We start from the raw sequence: 26,505 nt of genomic DNA, 5'->3' as shown, positions 1-26,505 counted from the left end.
ATGGGGACTGGCTGTAGGATGACACAGCAAACCAAAACTTTGTTCCTATTGTAAAAAACCTGAAAATTGGAGTTAATGTAGGTAGACAGGCCTAGGGAGCAGCTGGAATTATTGCATTTCCTAGTGGACAAAAGGAAATAATTCTGAGATGAAGGAAACCTTCACAGCCAGCAAGGTTTTATGTGGTTCCTTTGTTTGTGCCTCGCTCAGTGCCTGTACCACAGCAGTGACAGGATGCCAGGTGATGGTTTAGAGCAGAGTGTGTCTCCCTGGGCTGCAGCAGAGAGGGAGAGCTCAGGAAGAGGTGTCCAGGTACCCCCTGTGCTGATGGAACAGCACCTGGCTCTTACAGAGGTACAGGTGGCTCCTCCTAATTTATTCCATCAGTCAGGCTTGATTGCTAGAAAAATTGTAATCAATGTGTGTGCAAGGGCTGGGGGAGCTCTACTGGCACTGCTGGAACCACAGCATCATGTCCAGGTTGAAATCTTCCATCTTTGATCCAATGCAATTCCATCACGAGTACAGCTCTCTTCCATGCGTGGAACTTCAGTGCCAAATTGAGGAAGAGGAGGGAACATAAACAGAAGACTGTGGGCACAGTCTATTGCTTCTTCAGGGAATTTGGGAGCTGCAGAAGGCTGTAAGAAGATGCTCCAAGCAAAACAAGGGGATAAAGGCTTCCCAAAACTTCCCACCTTTAGTCAGAGTTTCTTTATCTGTGCTGAAAGGAAGAGGCTCCTGTGAGGGTTGTCTCTCATTACCCCATCCTTCTTTAAAACAGAGCAAAGAGAACGTGTGGCTGGGTGCTGTTGGTGTGATCCCTTAGCAGGGTGTGTGTGCCAGCCAGGGTGAGTCAGGACCCCTGTGCTCCAGGTGGAGCTGCAGGTGTCTCACCTGGAGAGGGGCAGCTCTGGGCTGGAGCTGCAGAGGATTTGCCTCTTGGCACAGGCACAGGGTGGCTGCCAGCTGTCCCTGTGGGCTCACACCTTTGTCCATGTGCTGAGTGCTCACACCAATCCCCTCCTGCTCCTCCGTGGCAAAGCAGAGCTGGCTGTGGAACAGCGCTGGGAATTGGAGTGAGAGCCACAAGGGTGTTTGAGGAAAGCCTGCAGGGGTAAAGGAGCTGCTGCTTGGTCTTGTCCTCCTTCCCTCCAGGAGCAGCAGTTTCCCTGGAATCTGCACCATTTTCACTCTTTCTGTGTGCTGTCCCTATTTCCTGATACCTTCAGGGTCTCTTTAGATGCAGGGCAGGGGGATCTTTAGGAAGTAAATGGGGCCAGTCTAAATAAAATTCAGCATTGTGTTCTTTGAGGCTTCATTAAGCCATGTCTAAGGTTGAGAACTTGGTTTCCACTGTTACCCAAACACTTCAAGTGCTGTTTCACCTAAATGTACTTTTGCATCTGTTTTCCTTGCATCATCACTTGTTTATTCATTTTTCTCTTTGCCCTCTGAGTGGACAAATGTTGTATAAAAAACTGGTGTGAAATGCCAGGAAGAATTATTTCTCAAGAAATAATGTGATTTTTAACATCAGTTCCTGGCAGGCTGGCCCGTGTGGAATTATTATGGTATCTTTAGCATCACAATTGATATGTTTAATAATTTTCATTGTGTGTTTGGGTCCCTTTGATGGCTGATGATTAAAGCAAGATTATAAGGTAGACTACATTTGCTTTTGAACACATGAAAAACACAACCTTCCCTTTCCAGATGCATTCATTTTAACTCTTTTTAGCATTCACTGAATCTGTGGTTATTTCTTTTTACTTTAGAAATGCACTCATTGTTCTATTTCAAGAATGAATCATATTCCACTGCTACCCCAAAATACAAAATAACAAAAAATGGCAAAAATTATTGTTTGTAATCTATTATTACAGGCAATCCAACCTGCCAAAACACAATTGCCATTTAATAAGGTGGTTTTTTGAAAGAAGCCCTGGGAATGCTCCATGCAAACTGAAGTTGCCCCCAAATTCTGTATTTAAAAAACAATGCTTCCTTTTAGGCAGCCATAGGTTGTGGTAAATGACAAAAAAATCCAATGGCATCTCTCTCCTTTTCTTTGTCAATCTTTGCAGTCTCCATGGGCATTCAGAGCACTCTGGTGTGGGACCTGGATCATGTGATATCTATATTAGATATTGTTATTAGAGATGTGTTTTAGAAGGAGGAAAATCCTGGTGCTACTTAAAAGTATTTCAGCAGAGGATCTTTTTTTTTTTTAGTCTTGTGAATGCCATTGTTTCTATGACAGAACAAAAATTTAGGGAGAAAGAATATAGAATATATGAGACTTTTATCCTTCACAACAGCGTGTAAAATTCCCTCAGTGGAAGCACATATGGAGAAAATTAAAAGGTTCCAACATCCTCTTCAGTGCTCAATCCCAGTGACCAAAATCTTATGCATTTATTATTGCAGCAGAGTAATTAGGTGTTGATAAAGAATTGCAGGACGTTTTGGTATTGTAAGAAAAAAGAAAGTGTGAAGGATCAGAGTGTTTGAAGACCACTTTAATCTACTTGATTAGATGGACTTTGGATTTGAGGTGGTTGTTCTCAGAACATTCCAAGTAGTGGGAAGTCAAGGAGACAGAAAACCTTTACCTGCTCTGTCTCCTGGCTCCAGCTCTGAGGATTAAGGAAAGACAAGGACTCTCATCTGAAAACCTGGCTCCACATCCAAATAATGCAGCCTTTAGAAGTGTCTCCCATAAATTCCCTTTCTGATTCATCTATTGAAGTTACAGTGAGCATAACACAGCCTGGGCAGGAAACAGGGGAGAAACCAGAGCTGAGTTCTCTCTGAATTTCTGCTGCCGAGCCTTACCCTGGTGGCAAATAATTTCCTATTTTTGGCTGAATTCTTTACCTGTATGCACAGATGAAGGTGTGTACCCCCACACCTTCAAAGATACAGCAACTCTATAAAGGTCTTTAGCTGGTAGGAAAAAAAAGTTACTTACAGCCTGCTCCAAATATGTGCTGTGATGCATTTATACATTACTGCATGGGATTTGTACCTGCTTTATTCCCTCAAGGGATACTAATGCTGAATGCTGACTGAACATACCACTGACACATCTTTTTCTCTCCCAAAAGCACACAAAAGAAGTTGGAAGGCCACAAACTCCTTTGAAAGAAACAACCCTGGAGCCCTGGACTCAGCCACAGGTAGGCTGGAACAACATTTCTGATCACTTCTTTTCTGTAGTGCTGGTTTCTGTAAGTATTTATGGAAATAATCTGCAAAAAAGCTGTTGCAAAAAGCTGCTCTGTGGTCCTTCTATCACATGTCAAAATGGTTTGTTTTGGTTTTTGGCTGCCCAGACTATTGGTGTTCCCCATTAAGTTCTTTTTAAGGGAGAAATGCCAGCATTATCTTGCCTTCTACTTGTGCTTAAAAAAAAAAAAATGCAGAACTTGACAAAACAAAACTACTTTGATGGTTTTATTGGTGTGTCAATAAACTGTGAGCATCTGGTGTAGGAATGAAGTGGTGAATGTTTGATATTTTGGGAGGGAGGTTTGAGAGATCGGCCTTTTGCTTCATGAGGACTTAACCAAGAATGAAACAATAATTATTCATGCAAAAGGCAACAAAGAAACATGGATATTAATATGCAATCTTTCTTAACACAGAATGGGTTTGAATATTTTGGTGTTTGCAATTACTTGAAAAAAATGTTTTATAATAATGTGTTATGTGGAGGATTTCAGAGCCATTTTTGCTGTTTATTCCCTGTGTATCAGTGGGTTGCACATGGAGCATGTGGCTTCAGAGGTGATATGAGGGAATGAAAGAAGCAGTGAAATGTGAAATCCTGGAAGTTAGGTTTGTTCCAGAGGCCTCTACTCCCAAAACTTGTGGCAAATACAGTGTGGGAATTGAGAAGCAGAAAAGAGAAAGCCCTCCCAGCTCTGTCCCTGCCTGAGTGCATTTCCCTTTAGCAGGTGCACTGCTGGCTGTGCAGGCTTCCACAGGCCAGCCCATACAGCTGGCTAAAGCACAGAAACTCTCAGCTGAGAACCCAGATATGTGCTGTTCATGTTTGTGCGTGCAGAGAGGAGATTTCTGGCTGTAAATCTGCAAGCCTGGTGTTTCAGGGCAGTCCCTGAGCGCTGCTCTCCGAGGCACACAGGATTTTCCCTTTGCCCAGTAAAGGCTCCCAGTGCAGGCTGTGCTGCTCCCAGCCCCTGCATGGCCAAACCCCCCAATCCCTCCATGCAGGCAGCTGCTAATCCCAGCAGTTAAGGCCCATCGATCTGACTGTGCCATCAATAATGTTTGTGTGCAGTCCTGCGGGGCCTTGCTGTGCTCCTCAGCTGGCAGCAGGCGTTGTTAACTCTTCACGTGCAGCTGATGGAGCATTGATGGCTCCTCCTGCTCCTCTCCCACAGCATTTCCTCACCAGGAGCTTGGGTTGGGGCTGGGTTCGGGTTCTTGGAGAGGATTTGGAGAGGATTTGGGTTCTTGGAGAGGATTTTGGCTCCTGAGTTGAGAGAGGAGCTGTTGAAGCAGCTCGATGCTGTGATTGTCATTTACGCATTTGCCATTGTCATTTACGATTGTCACACGCACTGGTGTGTGAACGTGGGTGACAGAGGTGACTTTTGCAGCCATTTTTCCTCATAAAAAGAGGTTTGTGTGTCTTGTTGCCAGGAGTCCTGCCAAGGAAATATTCCATTGCACTGTCCTGGTGTTGATGGGAATCCTTGTTCTTGCTGGAACAACAACCAGACCATCACCATGTTGTTTGATTGCTGTTGAAATCTGCATTTGCCACTGCTTTAATTAATAACCACAAAGATTAAAATTCATAAAATATTTTTGTCATTCCTATTTTTTTATTTTATTTAAAAAGATAGCTTCTTTGTATTTATTTGTTTTAGAAAACAGACTAATGCTAATATGCTTTTTTGTTTCTTGGAGGGAAGAAATGTAATCAACAAAATCAAAAACTGCTGGAGCCATTATTGTAGCAGAAAATTAAATTAGTTGATAATTCTTTCATGGATGTAATTCTGGCCACTGCAAATCCCTCCTTAGGTATTTTGTATAAAGTGAGTAAAAATTCATGGCATGGATAAAAGCTTTGTCTATTTTATGAGCAACAGGCAAATGATCCAAATGGTGCTCATAAAACAAATGGTTCCCAACTCTAAAAGGAGGAGAAATGTATTTAAAAGCTGCTGGAATGAACCACAGTAAAGCCAACTCCTCTGTACAAAAAGGTGTTGCTTCCAGGGGAGTTTTTGAGTCCCCCAAACCACACACAAGGGAGAGACTCACTACGTGTGTCTATTTAATAATAACAATTAAAAAATCATTTCGCGTGCTCGGGCTGCTGTGGGATGAGCTCTGCCAGCAGAGAGGGAACGGAGCAGCCCAGAGCAGGGTTTGTGTGCGGGGCCAAAGGGCAGTGAGGCAGAAAGAGCCACATCTGGCCCCTGCCAGCAGCAGGGGAGAAGCTGGTGCCCATTAGCAGCAGGGCAATTTCACACAGAGGTTACAGGCTGGGGAAACGAGGATTTGGGATTTGTGCTGCCGTGGCTCCTACTTGCCTTGTTTGCTCAAGGTTGGATCTTGGAAGCAGCCAGGTTTTGCTGGGAATTTTGAAACAGCTCTGCAATTAGACAAGAAAAGAGCTGTAGTGCTTTGTCAGGCTCATTTCTCCTTCTTTGTAGTGGGGTTTTTGTTCTTGGTTTTACAGTTGTGTTTTTTAGGGCTTTTGGCTGTGGTTGATTAAGTTCACAGAGCAGAATGACATTGACATTGTGGGAATTCTTTTTTCCAGGCTGTGCCTTTTAACTTGTAGCTTTCTGCATCCTTTTTCTGTGAACTCAGTGAATGGAAACTGATGTTCCTGCCTGGAAAATAAAGTACGAGAGACTCGTTCCGATAAATTTGGGACAAGACCTTTGCAGATAAGGAACACGTGTGGGAGTAGTTGCCCAAATAGACTTGTCATTGGTTTACAAGCTTTATTTAAATGCTAAATACCATGTATTCCTGTGGTTGTGTTTTTTGCTGCTTTGCCTGATTAAACATTGAGCTGATAAACCCTGTCAAGTCTGTTCAGAACTGCTGTGGTTAAGATTATATATTTATAGCCTCTAAATTTACAGTCCATTATAGACAGGACAATTTAAAACCAAAGTAATCTGTGATTGTTTTAATTTCTGAGGTTGCTGGTGCTGAATTTTTTGTGGCAGTGACATGAAATAATATTGGTCACCATGGCTCTGAATCAGAAACAAATTGTTTCTTCCAGCCTTTGGCAGGGTGGGATTGGTCTCAGGAAACAACCGCCAGGATGAGAGGAAATGGCCAAAAGGTTTGCCAAGGTTTAGATGAGATGGCAAAAAAGAAAAACCTCTTCACTGAAAACACTGGAATTGGGCAGCCCAGGGAGATGGTGGGGTCACCATTCTTCTCCAGCCCTAAAATCTCCAGGATTCTGTCATTACTGGGAAAATGACTCCAGAAAGAGACAACAGGGATTTACCATTTTCGTATTGAAAGGGAACAATGCTCAAGTTTAAACTGCAGTAGTGGCAAACAGTGAGGTTTGCCAGCATGACAGGTACAACAAAACTCCCACTCTTCAGTTGCAGAATATTTCTGATTTAATTTCTTTTTGGTGACTCCTACATCACTGTCTATTATGTGTCTCTCTGAAATACTTCATACAAGTGGTTCCTAGAGGTGTTCAACAGGATAAAATGTGAGGAGGTGATGATAGTGCTGGAGCTTTTTATTTGTTTATTAATTGTAAGAACTCCAAGTGCTTTTAGTCACTGAAGATAATGGCTAAAAAGTCAGGATACAGCTGCATTAATCTTCCTGGCCCAAATGTAGCATAATTACTTTAATGAACATGCTAATTTATCCCCTCTCCTCGTGCTCTTCCTCCTTCACTGTTCACTGTCAGTGGAACCTGAGACAATGATGACCCTCAGAGCTCTCAGGGAGGGGTGAGTGTCTGAGGATGATGGTTTTGAATAAATGATGTGTGTTCAAATAAACCACATCTCACACCACCGAGGCTTTATTACCACCTGCTGTAGAGGTGGGGTATTCCACAGCACTGGGCATCACCAGCAGGAGCAACAAGATCCAGCCAAATAGAACCATTTGTGTCTCAGAGGATTCTTCTGAATCTATAGTTTCATTTTCTCTTTATTTGTGTGCAGAACACAGTCCATTTTTATTTTTTATTTTATTTATTTTTAGCAAAATTGCATTTTCTGGAAAGGCAAAACCACTCACTCAAATCTAATTACAAATTATAGAGTGTAGTCTTGTTTTTTTTTTTTTTCTCAATTTTAAAGAATCGCTTTATAATCTTAGAACAGTGGATACAACATCACTAATCCAATATTTTAGCAGTAAATACGTTTGATGATGGGAATTGCTACACTAATCTTATATCCCTCCATAGTATAGTTAAGAAATCCACAGGGGGTTTTACTAATCAGTTTTTGTAAAGTAAATCAAGTCATGTAATTCTGGCTCTCTCCAAATGCCCAGCAATGCAGGCACAGCCACGTGCAGCACTTTCTGTTCTTGTCATTGGTTTTGAGCCCTAATCTGCAGCCAGGCCCTCCCCTGAGCATTCCTGGACAGAAAAGTCTCCAAGCACAGAGATGTCTTATTAGGAGAGCTGGCAATTCACCTTGTTCCCCTCAGCTCCTGCTCACAGGCAAAAAGCTGCCAATAATAAATATAATCCAACCACATTTGTTGCTCTGCTTCTGATAAATATGCTTGAAGGCACTCATTTTATTGACAAGTGAGATATATTGCAATATGGCCTGTGGTTTGATCCTGGCTTTAAAAAAATATTCAAAATTAAAATAGGTTGTTTATTGGTTTTGTTTTAATTATAAAAAGAGTGTTTTAAATTAAGAACAAATATTAGCAACAGTGGTTAAATATTTGAAGAGAAGCAATTAATAAGAATTCAGTGCATATTTTGTTCCCACAGTTCATGGGTGTTGAATTATTGTTCATGGAGTCCTGGTGTGCTCTGTTTGCTTAAGTCACTGCTTGAGCCTTTAGGACTCAAAACCAGTCCAAGTGAGAATGAAAACGAAGCTTTTTTCCTGGTTTGATGTCTTCAATAGAAACTAGCCACCTAAACAGATTTATACAGTCTATTTCACACCCAGGTTATAGTCAGTATTTAGAATCTGTGTGTTCAAAATATTCCTCTTTTATTTGGTGCCTTAGTAAATTCAAATATTCCTTGAATATATTTCTTATGTAATTGGAGCTCCAATTGTAATCCTGAGTGCTAGCACAAAACCCTTGGTAAAATTAAAAAAAAAAAAAAAACAAACAAGTAATAAAAGACCAGATCAGAGCAGAAGGTGTGGGGACTCTAAATGCAATAAGAATTTCCTACATAAATTTCTGAACTGTTTTTGAGCACTCCAGTCTTAAAACCTGATACTTGATCTCTTCGAATGGAGGCCTCCCAAGCTTGAGGCCAACTGGAAGCAGAGAGTTGTCTTGGTGTGATTTGAGTATCTGCAGGAACAAAATAACATTTTATTGGGAAACTGGAGAGAAAAGAAAACACACGAATTATCCCTGACATCCTGAACAAATAATGTACCCAGAAATCAGGGCACAGTTCTGGAAGGTGACTCTGAAAAGGCAGTTTATGGAGTGGAAAGGGGCATTAACAAATTCTTGTCTATTGATAGTTTCCCCTGGTTCCAGTTAATGTGGAACAGAACACCACCAACTTGCCACATATAAACCAGTATATCAGCCTGTAGTAGGCCACTGGGAGTATTCAACTGTAAAATAAAAAAGGTAATTACAAGATGTTTGCAAATAAAGTCTTAATTCTAATTAAATCAAGACTTACTCTGCAGCAGAGCAGGGTTGCTGAGGTTACCTGGCCAACAGGCAGAACTCTATTTGTATTAACCTGGCAGCATTTCAGACAGACTTTAGTATATACAAAATATTTTTTTCAAGATCCTGCTTTGCCATAGTGCGTGGCAGTGGAGGTTAGTCTCTGTGTAGCTGAAAAGTCACTCAGAGAAAATGAGGACAAAGAGAAGCAGGCTCTCAGAGCTGTGAGCACTGAATTTGCTATTGATTTCAGCAGGGGAGACTATTACAAAAGCAGAGTATAATTCCCATTTCATTTAAGTTTAGCTGTCTGTTTTGCAGACTGGGCTGTGATTCCATGATAAAAATCCTCTCAATTTGAGCCAATATAGAGTTCTCTCCTGAGTTAATTAAAAGCAGGGAGGCCTCCCCAGAGAGTTCCCATGGGGCTGGCTCAGCTGTGCTCAGCCCTGTCTCACTGCTCCCAAACATCCAAACTGCTCAAGGGGAAATGGGGCTCTAGCAAAGGCTTCAGGTCCTCCTTGAGGTATTTAAATCCTTTCTGAGTCATTTGCCTTGTCCAATGTTCTTCCCTTTTTGTCCTCTGCTGCCGTGACAGCGATGCTGTCTGCCTAATTCCTTCGGCTCTCGCTGTTAAATCTTTCCTTTCCTCTGGCTTCTGGCACGTCAGGGTTGCTGTTACAGGCTCAGACAGAGGTGCAAGGAGGAAGGGATTGGTAGGAGGAGCAGGGAGCTCAGCTGCAGAGCATCACCTGGGCCCAGCCCTGTGCACACAGGGTAACCCCAATGCAAACAGGTAACCCCAATGCAAAGAGGTAACCCCAAAAAGCTGTCAGTGCCTCGGGCAGGGGCTGCAGGGGGCAGCTGAGCTGCTCAGAGCAGCCAGGGCATCCATGCTCCTCTTCCTGAGCTGGGGGAGATGGGCCCTCAGCAGTGAAACAGTGCTTACAGAGGGCAGGTGGGCAGCTACTCCTGCACCTTTGGAGATGCACAAAGCCCTGTCAGAGTCTGAGTCCATCACCTGGGCCTGCTTTCAGGAGATGTAGATGAGCTCTGTGAGGTGCTCAGTTATCCTTGGGGCTGCTCAGAATGGTTTTCCTTTTCCTTTTGGCCAGGGAGCAGAGACACCCCTGTTACTTAGGAGAAAACTCCAAATATATCAAAACCATGAAGTGCCATTGGGCTGTAACTTAGTGCTGTGAGCCATGCTCAGCTTGCATAAATCTTCAAATTGGAAACACAGAGGAGCTGGGATTGATGGAGGTGTCCCTTTTGCCGTGCCCAGCTGGCTGTCACTGCAAGGGGAGGCAGGAGCTGTGCATAGGAACAGACCCATCCTCTGCACTGCTCCACCAGAGCAGGGATTCGTGCATCTGGGAGGGAGAGGAGCAGCTTGAAAAGCCCTTGGGAAACGTGAACACAATAAAGTCTCTCTGGTGTTGTGCTTTAAATCTTAAAAATGGTATTGGCTTCCATGCAGATCTTAGCATGGAGAGTGTTTGAGGGAAAGCTTTTGGAAGTTTTGGGGTTTTAACTCTTGGTTGATCTCCTGATGTTTTCTTTCCCACACTGTTTTTAGGAAACTTGTGACCATCTTTTCCTGATGATAATATCATTGTTTGGTCGGTTGGCTTTTTTTTTTAAGTGTAAACTTTTCCAGTGCTTAGTAAGAACATTATATCTTAATTCCTGATGAATTAGTGACACAAATTTTTCATTCTGGACAGCAAACAGAGCCATAAAATCCTGTCCCAGGCAATGTCAGGAGGCACAAAGTGCATTGTGAGCTCTTCACCTGCAGAGGTTCAGTCCAGTTATGGTCCTGTAACACTGAATATTTTCCTATTGCTCACAAAGGATGGAGCCTGAAACCCAGTGTCAGAGGACAAATTATTCATAAATGCTGTTAAGGCTCCCAGTGCACACCCAAACTCACTCTCACACATCTTCAGTGTTGAAAAGAGATTTTGCCTGAATTTAGTGAACTGAAATGGGGGATTTCACCAGTCCATTAAGTTATATGATTATTGTTTTGTGTCTTAGTGGAGATGGTGGCTCTGGGTTGCCAGGTTGCTCACCCTCTGAGGCAACTCCTCATCTGCAAAATCAGTTGTTTTTCTTGAAGGATATTTTATGGTCTGATGAAGTTTTTGGCTGAAAATTGTTGCATATAAAGCAGATACACTCCAGCTTGGTGCCCCAGTGCCTATAAGGTAATGGGTATTTTGGACTCACTCAATCCCAAATGAGATTAACACCACTGCTCTCTCCATCTGCCTTTGAGAAAGAATCCAATAAATAACAAGGGGAGATGACCAGAGTCAGCATTTGCAGTGGGTTTTAGCTCCTGCAAGGAGACAGGGGCACTCCCAGAGGGTGCAGGTGCTGCTGTGCCACTCAGGGTGTCCCTGTTGAGTCCTTTTAGGGCAGTTTAGGGCAGTACTGCCCTTTAAAATGGACATTTCTCACTCCTCAGACCTCATGAGTTCGCTGGGGCTTCTTGCTAAGATTTTATTGGTTTTCTTCACCTAGGAGGGATTTCAAAACAGAGAAATAGCAAAGAATAAAATGTGCTGTGGGGACCTCTCCTGCTCTGACAGCTTTTGATTGCAGATTGAGATGCTGAGCTGGGAATGTCAGAATCCAGGCTGGCCACAAGGCTCCCCTGCCTGTGTCCCCTGCCCTGCATCCAGGGGTCTGGGAGATGTGCAGGGACACAGGTGTGCCCTCTCACAGTTAGCTCAACAAATGAGATCTTGCTCCAGGTCTCCTTTCTCCTTTGTCCCATTTCATATCTACAAATTCTAAATTGCGTTGTCCCGTTTCAAATCTATAAATTCATATCTATAAGATCATTCTTTAAAGCAGCTATTGATTTTCAGGCCATAGGAGTCCCAGCCATTGCTGTCCCTCTGTCACTGTCCAGCAGCACAAGTTTGTGCCAGAGTTGGAGGCAAATTCCAGGGAAGTCACAAAGAGATGGTGGCCTGGACCCCATTGCCACTGAAATGCTGTTTGCAGCCTCCATCCTGCCTGCTTGGCACTGAGGGACACAGATGAACAGCAGAATCCATGTGCTGACTCAAAATACTCTGAAAACAGATTTTTGTAATACATTATTTGCCTTTTCTTAGGGAACAAAATGCTTTTGGTTGGTAGCTAACTCTGCCTGAAGGAGGAAGGGAGTTTTTCAGTGTGCATCGTCCTTTCTGTGGATGAACTTCTACATTTGGAGGGCTCCTTCTTCCATGCTGTTATGACTGCAAACTGGAATTTTACAAACTGGTTCTAATTGAGTTGTTTATGAAGCTAAATCAGGGGAAATGCCATTAGAAAGTGATGCCAAGCCCCAGACAGTAGGTGCTGGTGCTGCAGATCAGCATCTGTAGTTTGGAAAGTGATCAGCAAAACTTTCCATTTTGGCTTTGTTTTGCAATGCCTTTATGCCTTCCCAAAAGCCACAATTAATTGTTGTGCATGGTGCTGTTTTCCCAGCTCTAACAGATACTAGAGATTTCCCAGACTCAGAAAAGAATTCATGTTGCAAACAGCCTGACAGTGGTTGGTGTTTGCTGTGGAATTCATCATCCCTGAAAAGATGCATATTCTGCTGCTTTGTTTGGAAATCCATAAACTTCCACAGTACTTTGTAATGCCCTGAATTTCACTATATATCTGCAGTACAGATGGTGTAAACTACCAACAGAGGCAGAAATTGCACTTTGTTTTATTTGTCATCCCTCTCTTTGTGCTGCTGCTCTCCCTCAAGATTTTATTCTAAATTCCTCTTCACTCTTCAGCAAAGGCTCACATAAATACTCAGGCTGTCGACATTTGTGGAAACTTCCCCTGCCAGGGTGCCCACAGTCGGTCACTGCCATGGCCAAGATTAGTTCTAGGTGCTTCTCTTAATGTAAAGGGTTTCAGGGCAATGTCCTAATCTGAAGTGCTATTACCAGATTAATTAATTACTTATTACCAAAGTATTTGCACTGTGGGGGACATTTTTAGCACTGGGTTATCTGGTAGTATTTCATATTTATGTTTTACCCTCTGAATTCCTATAGTTATTTCCCTATGAGAAAACCTGATTTCTACAGTGATCCTCTGTTCTGTCCATGTTAAAATTTTCTCCTTCCCAAGTTTTAAGGATCATTTCACAGAATCAGTTATGTTGGAGAAGATCTCTGCGCTCAGCAAGTCCAAGATCCATGAAACCTTTGCCATCACAGTGGATTCTGATGTTTTTTCTGTGCAGATTTGGTTTCCCTGCTGAGCAGCCTCCCTGGGAGGGGCTGCATGAGGCACTCAGGTCTCAGGGAAAACAAAGCCCTTGGCTCTTTTCAATTCCAATTGTTTTCCCTTTAGCTGCTTTCCTACCTGTGCCTATCACACAGATCTCTGCCTATTTGAGTGAAAGTGAGGATTCTTTAGGATCTGTTTCATCCTTTCTATTTCAGAACTTACAAGTGTTGTGACTTGGAAACACCTGAACTTTTTTTTGATGAGGAGAAGCAGTGAGAGAGGGAAGACCTTTTCTGGCTTTCTCTTTTCAGAACGCAGCTAAAACGCCCGGCTTCTGGGCTTGGCAGTTTTACAGCGACTTGATAAAATAAAAATAATCGTGCCATCACTATTTTATCTTCCTCCTTTCAGATGTGCTTCCTTCAGAATTGCTTCTTCCTTTCATATTTGTGGCACTGTGCTCAGCAGCGTGGCAGGCTGTTCACAAGCTCTGCCAAGCTGAGGATTTGAGAGAAAGTAAACAACTCAGTTGGAAACAGGGATAGCAAGATTTGTGGGGACTCTAAGAAGCAGAGATATGCTGCTGTATTATACAGGAGTTCACTTAATGGAAAAATGCTGTTTTCCCCTTCCAAGGAATGAATCTCTCTTACTGGCCATTGTGAAATAAGCCAGCCATGCCAAGAACTCTGTGCAGGCAGCTTCTCTAGCAAGTGTTTTTATAGCACTCATCCTGATTGAGAGGGAAAGAAAAAAAAAAAAAGGATTTTTGGCTTTCAGTTAGAAGATAAAACAATATTTATAAGGAATAAAAGCACGTGCTAGAACCACCTAGAGAGAGCTGACAGAAGGAGCTGGGGAATTCCCAAGGGAGCTGCAAGATGGGCAGTAATTGAAGGAGCCTTTTCCTTTATGTAAGAAAGTTTTTCCTCATACATTCCTCAAATATTAGTTTACTTGCAAGTGGTATTTATTCTGTCGGCTACAAATCCATTAGTGATGCTTTACTCTGGCAGATTTCAGTTTTTGCAAACAGGAGTGATTTAACTCAGCAACCTCTCAAGTCATTTGTGTATCACTCCTACCCTCACCAAACAGCAGTGAGATCAAAGAGTTCTTAATTATCTTCCTAGAGAGGAGGTGGGGCTTAACTATTAAGAAACATCTTGAAAACATTGTCTAGTGATGTTTTCCTGAGGAATAAAGGTGCTCCTTTTACAGCAACCTGATAAAAATAAAAATCATTGTGATGCTGTTGGGAGATTTCCCTCCTCCTGCCTCTTCTGAGCTGTTCCCATGCAGGCTCTAACTCTCTCTTCCATGTCTCCACAATCTGAGAGAGGTGAAGCTCAGATTAGACCACAGAATTATTGCTTTCTATTTTTAAGTTCATCCTCAGATTTGTGAGGCCCTGTGACCTCTATGATAGTTTAAGGGACTGCAGGTAACTCCTGCTGTATGTTTTGCTGAATTAATTCAGCCTTCTTGGAAGCATACTTCAGGTCTTCAGGGATAGATTTTCACTGCAAAACCTTAACAGACATTTCTGGTTTTTTCCAGTGATATCTCTTTGCTCTAGAAACCTCAGGATGTGTCTGACACTGTACATTTAACATGGTGCACACACCACTTGCACTCAGATATCAGAATTACTGGACAGCATGGCTTAAATAGGTATCTGTTAAACTTACCAACTTTTGGGCAGGAAAATTCCTGTTCCACTTTTGCATTGTCTTGAGAGATGACATTTTTAAATGGGGTGAACCGGGTATATCTTAAATGTGTTTTGATAACTACCAAAACACACACACAGGGCTTTACTTGTGGATCTTCCTTCTCCAAATAAACCAAACTCCCTTGGAAAGGGTTTGGTTAAACCAAACTCCCTCGGAAGGGGAGGTGGCAGGCAGGATGGGAAGGAGGGAGTGCAGAATGAAGAGCACAGAGCAGCTTTTCTGGGGATGCTGCAGCAGGAACCTGTGTTGGTGCATGGGAACACACAGAACAAAGAATGCAGCAGAAGACCGAACAAAAAGGGCTGCAGAAAATAAATGCTTCTGAATTAGTCTGTTTAGCCATGATAGATGCCTTGTCAACCTGCTGCACCTAAAAGCTAAATACATGGGTTGGAGAGGGGGAAAAAAAAGCCAGTTGAAGAAAATCAATCATTGGGGTGTAGGCTATTAAATGTTGACAAGTTGTAAAGGCTGGTTATACTGCTCTAAAACTATGGGGGATAGCAAAAACACCTTTGAGTAAACTTAGACTCTTTAAATCAAAAATGAAAGTTCATTGTTTTTCTTCATGGCATGGTATGTCAGGGGCCAGCATTCTCAGAGACTGTTACACAGTGTGAAATTACTGGTTTACTCAGTTCTTTATATTTCTGACCTTGAGATCTGGATCATTATAGTCGATGCCCCTGACAGAACTGCAGAGTTCAGAACAGGTTGAGGCTCTGTAACAATAAAAATGTGATTTTTTAAAGATATATATAGGGTTTTTCTTAGTTAAATAATGAGCAATAATGTTAAGGCAAAGTGGGAGTCAAGTAACCGATTAATTTCATTCTGTAGGGAGCAGTGCACAGAAAGGCCACTCAGCTTCTCCATATTTTTTTCTTCTTCAGCCAAAGAATTTGCCACACAATTGCAGGAAAATGCAAACTGAAGTCCTAAGGAGACAATGCTTCAGACTCCTTGGAATTGCTTTCTTGAAATAACAAAGCTTCCATTGATTTCTACTTCCCCAATATCTTTTAGACTGCAAGGTTTAAATTGTTTAAATTTCTATAGAAAAGAGGCAGAACACACGGGTTGTGTTAACAGCGTGGAGACCCAGGGCTTCAGTGGCCTGTCCCCTTGTTATTGATCTGCCTGGGTTATTTGGGGCTTCTGCCTCTCCCAGGGGCTGGGGACTGCAGATCAGCATGGGCTGAGGGAGTGAAAAGGAGCTGGTGACCAAATGTAACTGTGGCAGCCCCGTGTCCTGTTGCCAATGCCCAGGAAATGCACTTCTTATGTTAGAATGAATTTTAGAATAAACCCAGGGGTGCTGGGTGATGAGCAGTAATCATCACTCAAAGGCTTCACTCACTGGATCTGCCAGGGAGAAACAGGAAAACAAAACCCTGGTTTGTCCAACTCTGATGTCACTCTAGGACACCAAAAACAGCACACACACACACTGCTGTTCTCAAGGTAAAAAAGGGAAGTTTATTTTCTGACTCCAACATTTATAGATTTCCAAAAGTGACCCTGGGTTGGAGGGTGACAGTGCCACCTCTCCAATGACACTGGACAAACCAACAGCCCATCAGATTTCTCCTCCTCCATAAAAGAATGCAAAACAATGAGTTATTTACAGAAAGCGTGTGAGAAAGTTCATTACAAGAATACAAACATCAGAAGGCTCAGAAAATCTTAAAAAATCAGGGCAACACCCTGACTGGTGGTGAATTTTTCCAAAAGATTGTTTCATTTCCCTTGTGGTTTGTGTCTTCTGCTGTTTCTGCTCTGAGCTGCAGTGCTGGGGTCTCGTGGCCCATCTGAGCCTTGGGTTCTTGCTCTGGGGGCAGGAATGTGCTGAGCTGCTCTGGGTCCCCCCTGAGGCTCTTCTGGTCCTTGGCTCAGCTTTTTCAAGGCAAGGGCAGGTGGCTGTAGAAAGTACCTGCTCAAATCATTGCTCCAGGATTCTTCTGCAAGCCCCTCTGGCTGGGTGTGTACCTCAGAGCTGGCCACAGTTTCCTGACACAAAGGAGAAATTGCCTCCAAATAAAAAAGCCTGCTGGAAATGATCAATCTTCCAAAGCAGCAGAGAGCAAAAAGTTATGTTTGTGTTATATGGCCTATTAGTGACTCCTGGGCATGGCTGCAGAGGAGCCAAGGCTCCTCTGTGCACTGGAAGGAGCTAAATATAAAACTGCTAATTAAGGCCAGACAAAATTAATTTTATGGCATTTCCTACAGGTAACATGCCATGGCTGTGGCAGATTTTATGGAGAAATTAAGGGCAGATGAAGAAATGGCACTGCTGTTGTGCTTCTGGTTTTGCTTGGAAACAAATAAAGCAGAATATTCAGTGGTGACCTTACCTGCATGGGGCAGAAGGAATTTTTTAATGGTAGTTGTGGTTGTAAAGGTTTTCCAATTTAATTGTAGTTGCTGGTAAAGTTAGGAAGGAGGTGCAGAAATGCACTTTTTTTTTTTTTTTTTAACTTGTCAGAGCCCATTTATTTCAGATCTTGTTAGTAAAGCTGTAGCTCAAAAGGCAAATTCAAAGCACCCAGAGAGCAGCCCATGGCAGCAGGGCTGTGCTGGGTATCCAGAGATCCCTCCCTGAAATGCTGGTGTGTGTCACCCACAAGGATCTACAGTTCCTGTGTGTTGAATGGAACTTTAAAATGACTCTAAACCAAAGAATTTCTAAGATTGTAATTGGATTTTGTGTTTGTTTTTCTTCTGTTGGTTGACTACTTGATGGAGTTTTGTTTTCTTATACTAATTGTTGTTCAAGAAACCCCGATTAGATTTTCTTCTTAGAATGACTTTGGAGATACAAAAGAGTAAGGACACTCAAAACATTTCAGGCAGGCAAAGACAACTGGAACCCTAGAAATTCCTTAAATTTTCCCCACAATTTTTATTTTATGTTCTTTAAATTCAGGGAACTGGAAAAGTTTAAGGACTTGTTTCACTGGTAAAATCTTTACTTTAAAATAGATCCTTGATGTCATGCATGAGATAAATCATAGCAGGGGTTGTTTTGACACTCTGGAGTGTTGTTATATTATGCACTGGTTTCCCAAGAGATCTTAAAATTTAACAAGCAGAGGCCAGTGTGAGTAATGAAATGAGGCAGCAGTGCAGCCATTTCAATTACACTTTTATTACACAGCCATTCTTCCTACAGGGCTCCAGACTTTCTGCAATGCTTACCAGAGGATGAAGTGCTTGGTGAGAAGGAAGGGGAGCTCTGATTTTCTGACTAAGTGGGCTCTGTGATTTCCACTGCCTTTGGCAGCAGGGCTGGGGCTGCAGCAGTTTGGAGAGAAGGGATGCTCTGCTCAACTTGCATGGCTGAGATTGCAGTCATCATCAAAATTATAATATTTGGTAATGATTAATATTGTCAGGAAGAGAGGTTTAGGTTCCTCTGGTTTGTTTTGAAGATGATGTTTCAAGTCTGTGCTTAACAGTGATTACTTTTTCCCTCCTTCCCCAGTAGGCCACTACAACAGCTTAATGTTAAATCATGTAATTTCTCTTTTTTCACTGCTTACCTCACAGTTATCTGCTTGTACCATGAACTATTCCTGGCTGTTTATTTCTAACATAGGCTATCATCTAGAAAGGCTATTAGATTTTTTGAGCAGTTCTAATGTAACTTTAGATTGAGAACATAAGTTCTCTTTTCGTGCCCACAGACAGCAACAAGCATGTCATATGAAATGCACAGCAGAAATAGAAATACATGGTAGAAGTAGAAATACTCAGTAGAAATACATGGTTAAACATGTGAAAGTTTAAAGCATCTGTCTCATTTATTCCATTGAGGGAGCAATTTGAAGGCATCATTTGAAGGGATTCTGTTCAAGTCCATTTGGGACTGCAGTAACAGCAGCAGGCACAGGAGCTCCTCGTGGGTTACCCAGCACCTTGAGCAGCTCTTGTTTCTGGAGGGAATTCATCTTGTGGCCCTGCCTGCTTTAGGGTGGGTACCCAAGGTGGCATCTCCTGAACCCTCAGCCAGTGGCCAGGGCAGGTGGCACCAGGGGCTCTCTGGGCACATTTTGGGCAGGGCAGGGTGGGCCCTGCTCCCCTCCCTGGAGCTCTGCAGCATCCTGGTCACCTGGGGCTGATTTGGGGTTATTAAATTCCCATCAGAACACACCAACCCTCGCTCTAATGCAGTGCTATTAGAAATCTCCCTCAATGTCTCAGATAATTGTTCATTTAGACCACTTGTGTCTCTCTGAGATTAGCAAGAAGGGAATGTATTTTTCCTCCTTTTACCAGCAGCCCTGTTAAACCCTTTCCTGAATGGAAAACGATTACAGGTCTCAACTGACAAGCTACAATTTTTTCAATTCCTGAAATGTCATTTATAATAACAGCAATGACTAGCACAGCACACCTACAATATCTGTTTTGTGAGGGAACTCTGATTAGGATTTCAGCTGTAGCAAGGAGGGAGCTTTCTTTGCAGAAGGAGGCAGTTAGGCTGCTATTCATGTCCACAGCTACTCTGGCTAGCAACGGGTATTCACATTTCCTCTAACAAAAAAAATAAAAATTTGACAGTATAAATGCAAACTGATGGAATATTATTAAATTCTTCTGATTAGAAACGGATGTGCAACATTTGCCCCTTACAGAAAGTATTGCCAGCCTGTGGTGCAATGAGAGCATATGAGGGGAAAAATTCAATTTTAGAAAATGCAAAGGAAAAAAAAAATTTCCCTCTATTTTCTATTTCTGCTTTGAGGAGAAAAAAAAAAAGTGCAAAAGGCTGACAGATCTAGTGTTTGTGAGCAGAGCTGTATTCCTTTCTCTTTTAGGCAGCCTTTTTGTTTTCTTCTTTTTTAACTAGCACATGTTAAAATAAACTCCTGAATGTGTGTGGAGCTCATGGTGCAGGTGGAATAGTTCTGGTGCAGGGACAGCACCCTAAAATTCAGGAAGCTGAGGAGCTGCAAGCCTGGGCGCCAGGCTCTGAAGCTCCTCCCAAGCTCTCACCATGGCTGTGCCATGAAGTCGCTTTTGTGGCACTGCAGGAAGGCCCTGCAGGGCTCAGGAGTGGCAGCTCCTCTTCTGCTCTTTTCTGTGTCTGCACAGCCCTCAACAAATGTTGGGCACTCTCATTTTCCCTTGCAATACCTGTGATCAGGAATTAGCCTTTATTTATTTTTTTTTTTTTTAAATGCGCCCTTTTTTTACTTTGCTTCTGAGCTTAGAAAGGAGCATTTTTGGGGGGGGGGGACAAAAATGAAGTGAATATCTTGATGCAAAGAATTTCAATCAAAATTGCTGCTCAGCCATTTAGCCAGGCAGCCTGTTCAATTTTGGATGGATGACACACTTCTCTGCTTCCTTTCACGTTTTTTAATCATTCTCATAAAATACACCACTGCAGCATAAAGAATGTTCCTTCTGACAATATGCATACGTATTTTCCAGGAATAAATTAGGACATTTCCCAATGCTCCAGCACATCACTGTTTAATATAGGCCAATAGATCAAAGGCAACCACTGTAGTTTCCCTCCTGGGGCTGTTAGAGCCACTATAAATGTGACCCTTTCTAATATGTGCTGTATTATTTAGAAAGCTGCAGTTAATCTATTCAAGGAGTTATTGAATTTGGACTTCTTTCCAAGTTCATCTTTCTGTGGTATGGAAAAAGATGTCCCTGGTTATCAAGTGGATTTTTTGTTCCACCTGCACCTCCCACAATTTGGATTATGAGCCAGCAGCCACCAGTACCAGCCCAGCAGTAACTTCACATTTCTTGTGTTGAGCCCTCCAGTGGGTCAGGAAATTCTCACCTTGCTGAGAAATCAGAGAGCAGGATATAAAGGATAATGTTTTTTACATATGGTATTAATCTCTGCAAAGCCACTCTCTCGTTCTGATGAGTTCTAAACTCGATTTTAGTGATTCTATTTGTGGGATTTCCCTCACAATACAACATGAGTCAAATTGTGTGTGTGTTTGAGAGAAACAAGGAATGCAGTGTATGGTTGGAAAAGTTTGATGGGGCTGTTTGCACCACTCTGAGAGACTCTTGTGTAAGGTATTCATTAAAACATTAAATACCAACAGTAAGCACCAAAATTTGGGAGTTTCCCTAGAAAGTAACTGATTAAGATGTTGCATTAACGGAATATTAGTGCAGTAAAAGTCATTTCATCACTGAATTATCAAAATCTTATTATGGCTTTACAACCTTCCCTGGCATTTGGGTGATGCTGTACTAGTTTATTGTAGAATTATTGTTACAAGAATTGGGGGGGAAGAACAACAGATGATTTTGTTCTGTTATGGAGGTCAAAATGAAAAAAAATCCAAACCAAACCAGCAAATCCACTTTTGTTTTTAGCAGTACTCCAGGCAAAGAAAGTTAAAAGCTTCCTAGTATCCACTAAATAGTTCTTAGATTAAGAAAGGGTGGTAAGGCTTTTTTTTTTTTCTCTTTTTTTTTTTTTTTTAATTTGCAGTAAGAGAAATCTGTAACAGCCACGGCTCTCTGCTGAATCTTTAACCCAAGTTACAGCTCTGTCTGTTATCTCTGGCTCCTAACTGGAAGCTGTTAATAGCCAATTTCATGATGAGAATAGTAATATTTATAAACATAATGACATTCACTGGTTTGCAGGCAGTACTGCTCATTTCTGTGAATCCCTGCCATGTCCCAGCACTGCCAGGATTGATGCTCAGCCTTGGGCTCAGGCATTGACTGACCCAACCTCCTGACTGAGCAGTGCAATGGAGCTCCCCAGCCCTCCATTCCCTCTCTGCCATGCACTGGAGATATTTATTATCCTCCCTTACACAATTTAGTGCACTTTGGCATGTGCTCAGATAAATTACATCAAAGATTAGTGAGGTCTTTTATTTTCCCCCGGAGACTGGAATTCAGCATTGTGCACCTTCCCCAGCGTTGCTGCCGCCACCCACCTCCTGTTTAAAACTCACATGATGTCAGATGAGGAATGTTTGCTTAAATCAGCACTAAAAAAAGCACCTGCAATCAGAGTTTCAGACATATTCAAGAGTGGCTGATCACAGAAATCACTTCTTTCTGCCAGTAAACACGGTGGAGTGGCTGCATGCTTGGGTTGTTAATGCATTCAGGGCTGTGTGGCAGATTTGCTGTTTCTGCCTTTCCTAGGCATGGTCTCACAAGTGTTTTGTGATTTAATGAAATCTCAAGGAGCTGAAGTAAAACATCGAGTTCAGTATAAACAAATCATTTATTACATAAACAAATGAGATCTAAATTACAGTGATTTTTCAGCTGATCCAGATCAGTACAAGGTAAATAGTCATTTACTCTACGCCGTGTGGCTGCAAGAACACAAATGCATGGAGGTGTTGAAGAGCAGAGGCTGCAGGTGGGGGATGATGGGGACTTGTCCCCTCCTCTGCCCAGTTTCTGCCCCAGGACACAGCTCTGTGGCCCCAAGGAAATCCTTCTGCTCTTGCAGTCTCTCATTGGGGTGATGGCTGTGGAGCCCTTGAATTTTTCAAGAGCTGTTCAGGCCAAATGAGACAAAAGGAGCTCAACCTTTTTCTTCACTTGCATTTAATTTCCTTCCCTTGCATAGTTTTTTGATCTGTGAAAAAATAATTATTGTTTCATAGAATCTGATCAGTGGAGAAGGGAAAGAAAAAAAAAATCTTGGTTCTGACCTTTCCTGACATGAATGCTACGGGGCTAAAGCAGCTCTAACTTAACTTTTGGGTTATGGTTTTGGTTTTTTTTCTTTTTCAACTGATATTCTATAGACAAAAGAATTACTCACTTAATTCCTGTGAAGCTGGAACTCTGTTGGCCACTTTGAGATGTCTTTGGGAAATAATCAGGCTTGGAAAACAGGTACAGATGTCAGACAGGCCCAGTGGTCTGAGACTGTCCCTGCCCACAGACAGACACAATGCACTTATGGGATCTCTCTATCACATGATTTTAAAAGAATTATCCTCATAACTCAGAAGGGAATCCTGTTATTGGGGTAGATTGTTCCATTTACTGGCAGGGATGCTAAAAACTCTTTCTCCCACCTTGGTGGCCAGCAAGTGTGTGTGTGCAGTGCTGGATCAGGGGTGGCTGCTGTTATCAGGCAGGAAATGATTCCTGTTAGCCAGCTTAACCTTCACTTGAACTGTCAGCACTGTTAACTCGTGGGTAATGACACTCATTTGCTCCAGCTTGGTGGAGAAAATATTTTCCTGACCCAAATAGAGCTCTCCCATGTGGCTGTAGCACAATGCTTGTGAAATATTTTCTTTGTCTTGTGCCCTGCCTCTAATGATTAATAGTAAACCTAGTGGTGAATGTGAGCGAAAGCGTGGCAATTATAATTTCATTAATCACCTAATAATTGGGGTCCAGGGCTCAACTGTGACTTCAGCTTCTCCATCCTAAGGAATTAAAGAGAAATTTCTATTAATTACCATGTCCCAGCTGCTGACAAGGCCTGTGCTAACAATAGATCCAATCATTTCGAGATGCATCACAATTAGTGTGAGGAGGATAAAGGAGTTTATCTGAGTTTGTCCCAGGGGGCTGCAGGAAAGAGCCTCTCTGTTCCACCAGTCCTTTACCTCTAAATGCAGGAAGGAGCCTCTCTGTTCCACCAACCCTTTACATCCAAATGCAGGAAGGAGCCTCTGTTCCACCAACCCTTTACATCCAAATGCAGGAAGAACCCTCTCTGTTCCACCAACTCTCTACCTCCAAATGCAGGAAGGAGCCTCTGTTCTACCAATCCTTTACCTCCAAATGCAGGAAGGAGCCTCTCTGTTCCACCAGTCCTTTACCTCTAAATGCCAGGCTTTAAAGTCAGGCTTCCCTGGGCATTTAGAAATGTTTCAGACTTTTATTAAACTCCCCCTGACTTGTGGAGTCTGCTCCAGTCTGGAAGGTTGGGTTGCAGCCGGGTGTCCCTGGTGAAATGGGGTTGCAGTCGTTGGGTGGTGCCACACCTGGAACAAAAGGTGTTGGAATGAAGGGCCCAGTGTGTTCATGGACTTGTGCAAGGGAAAACATCTGGCTGCAATTGCCTCAGTGAGCCTCAGCTCGTGGAGAGGCCTTGAGCAGATGTGTGGTTAAGTGGTAAATGAGGAGAGAGTGCTGTGCCTGATTTTGTGTAACCAAAAAACAGCTTTGTGACACCATCACCAGCCCCTGTGTCCAGCCAGGCTGGGAGCAGCAAATGCATCTCCAGCTGCTGGGAGCAGGGTCTGTATAAACCTTCCACAGGAATTCTTCCTGCTCACTGCCTCTCTTATCTGCCCTAAGCACAGAAATGAATGAAGCCACCAACGTGTGAGCAACATTCTGCAAATAAAGACTCCATGCATAGAGAAATAATGAATTTTCCAAGTTCTATCTGTAGAGATAAGGCAGAGGTATCCATGTCTGAGATACTGAAATGATGTAACTAAGGCAACTGGAATAATAATTTGACATCAGAAGGAAGCTGGTATAAATGAGATTTCAGGGGGCTGTATACATTTTCCAGAGGTTTATTTAAACTCTTTTCAGGAAAAGTGAAACTTGTCAGAATCATAAATAATCTGTTGTGGTAAATCTCTACAAAAGTCTTTGGTTTTGAATGGAAGACTATAAGGGATCCTCTAAAAACAAAGACAACATTTTAAAGGTTTTCATATTAATCCTTCTAAGCCACAAATTGTGTATGATTTTAGAAGTGGTTCCATGTTGAAATATTCACATTCTTGGCCCTTGGAGGAGCTTTCCCATGAGTAGAAAAACTCAGCCAAGCCTTGTTCTGAAAGAAGGGTACTGAGCTGAATGGGCTGAAGTTAGGAGACAAACTTATTAAAAGTAAGTTTACTTATTTAAAGTAAACAAATTTTGGATCTGAAGCTTTTTTACAGATATGGCAACTTTTGGTCTTTGTTAAAGTTGAAAGCATGAAGGAGGAAATAACCCTGGCACTCACTTTTGGGATAGAAAACAACCACCTTCCTATTTGCTACTGAATCGCCACCTTTTGTCTTTGCTAAGGCAAATGTTCTCGTCCATCTTCTGTGGTGTGGAAACAATTTTTGTCTGAATGTGTTTTGATTCAATCCCAGTTTGTTAGAAATGAGCAGGCATATACTGTTTTCTCTTAGTAAGGGCTTGTATTAACTGTGTGCTTTACAGCAGTGTAATACTCAGTAGTGGGATTATTTTTAATGCTTTTATACTCCTTTTTAATTTATTTGGGTATGTAAAGAATATGCAATATTGTAGGAAACTTACATAAATCTTAAAACAGTCATCTTGTTTTGCTGATCATATTGAAGATCAGAGCATGGAAAGAAATGAAAAGAAGCCACAAACCTGTTTATTTGCTCTTTTTGTACCTGTTTCCTTTCTTCTCCTAATGTAATTTTCTTCCTGCTTTCTTTTACAGTCACACAGATATTTATATATTCTCTATAAAGAATAAAGCACTGTGATATTACACCCTCAAATAAGGACCCTGCAGCTCCACATAGATCAGAATTACTCCAGAATTAATTTCCTTGATGAGGGGTGCTGTGTGTTGCAGTGAATGCAATACAATGTGTGTTTTTATTGGTGTGCATCTGAGACTGGCATTCTCAGGGTTAGTGTGAGCCAATTTCCAGCACTCTTTGGGTCATGAAAAAGACTTTTTGTGCTTTCTTCCATGAGTACTATAAATAATGAAATTTTTGTGTTTGTTCCTTCCTTGTAGGGACTGAGAGCAGCGGCAGCAGCAGTGATGTGGCAGGAATGGCCATTTGGGATCCCGCTGGCAAATAAATATAGTGTAGCAAAAAGGTGTCATTACAATTCCTTGTTTTGCCCAGGTCCTGAATGGCTGTGATTCATTAGCACCAAATATGCTACAGAACAGAACTGCTGCAGCCTGAAGTTGTGCAAAAATGGAAGGCAAGGGAAAAAAATGGATTTTAAGAGGAAAGGGTGGTGGGGGGGTGAAGGAAGTCCCTCTAGCAGCAGTTGGGGATATTCATTTTCACTTGACATTGATAAAAATGAATATGCAGTAAAAGTGAATCTGCAATAAAGGGAAGTTATGCAAGAATTACTGTAGAGATGAATATTAGGAGTAGCCAATATTCATAAACCTTTGCATAGGATTATTTTATGTGCTTTATGATTGTTCTTTCACTGTGTCTTCCAGTCATAAGCTCCTCAGTTTAGGGAAAAGATGTCTCACACAATTTGTGACAGATTTATGGAAATCAAAAAATGGATAAGTTTTACCTTTTTTTTTTTTTTTTTTTTTTCTGAGAATATATTGCATTAAAACACGTGCCCTAAAAAGAGTTTTAGGTGTTTTAGCTTGGTTCAGTAAAGGCAATCCTTCAAGCATGGGGGGACAAGTAGGATGTGAAGATTTTCTTATGGATGATGTGAGGAATTTTTCTTCCCATTTCCACCAACCCTTCAGGTCCCTGAAACTTCTTCAGCAAAGGACAGGAGGACAATAATTACTGGTTGTAATGTGGTTTTGTTTAGACAAGCAGGACATTTTTGCATCCCCCCATCCTACACTTGGATTAACTTTGGATTCTGGACCTCTCTCATTGTTTCAGCCTATTTAATTTGCTCTCTCAGTAAATTTTGTTGACACTTTTTACTTGCTGTAATTTAG

General features: G+C 42.1%; 1 protein-coding gene across 3 annotated transcripts in view; it reads left to right on the top strand.

Annotated features, from left to right (window-relative positions):
* Positions 1-26,505, top strand: part of PCDH11X (protocadherin 11 X-linked) — a 431,181-nt gene that overhangs the window by 195,867 nt on the left and 208,809 nt on the right. For all 3 annotated transcript variants that reach the window (XM_071442168.1, XM_071442166.1, XM_071442169.1), the window contains one exon: positions 3,111-3,182. In XM_071442168.1, the coding sequence (XP_071298269.1) occupies positions 3,111-3,182 (72 nt within the window). The remainder of the gene's footprint in view (positions 1-3,110; positions 3,183-26,505) is intronic.

Source organism: Agelaius tricolor, unplaced genomic scaffold (genome assembly GCF_023055355.1).
Source record: "Agelaius tricolor isolate 1412-34295 unplaced genomic scaffold, bAgeTri1.0.p SCAF_17, whole genome shotgun sequence".
Taxonomy (NCBI): Eukaryota; Metazoa; Chordata; class Aves; order Passeriformes; family Icteridae; genus Agelaius; species Agelaius tricolor.
This window is presented reverse-complemented; position numbering and strand designations above follow the sequence as displayed.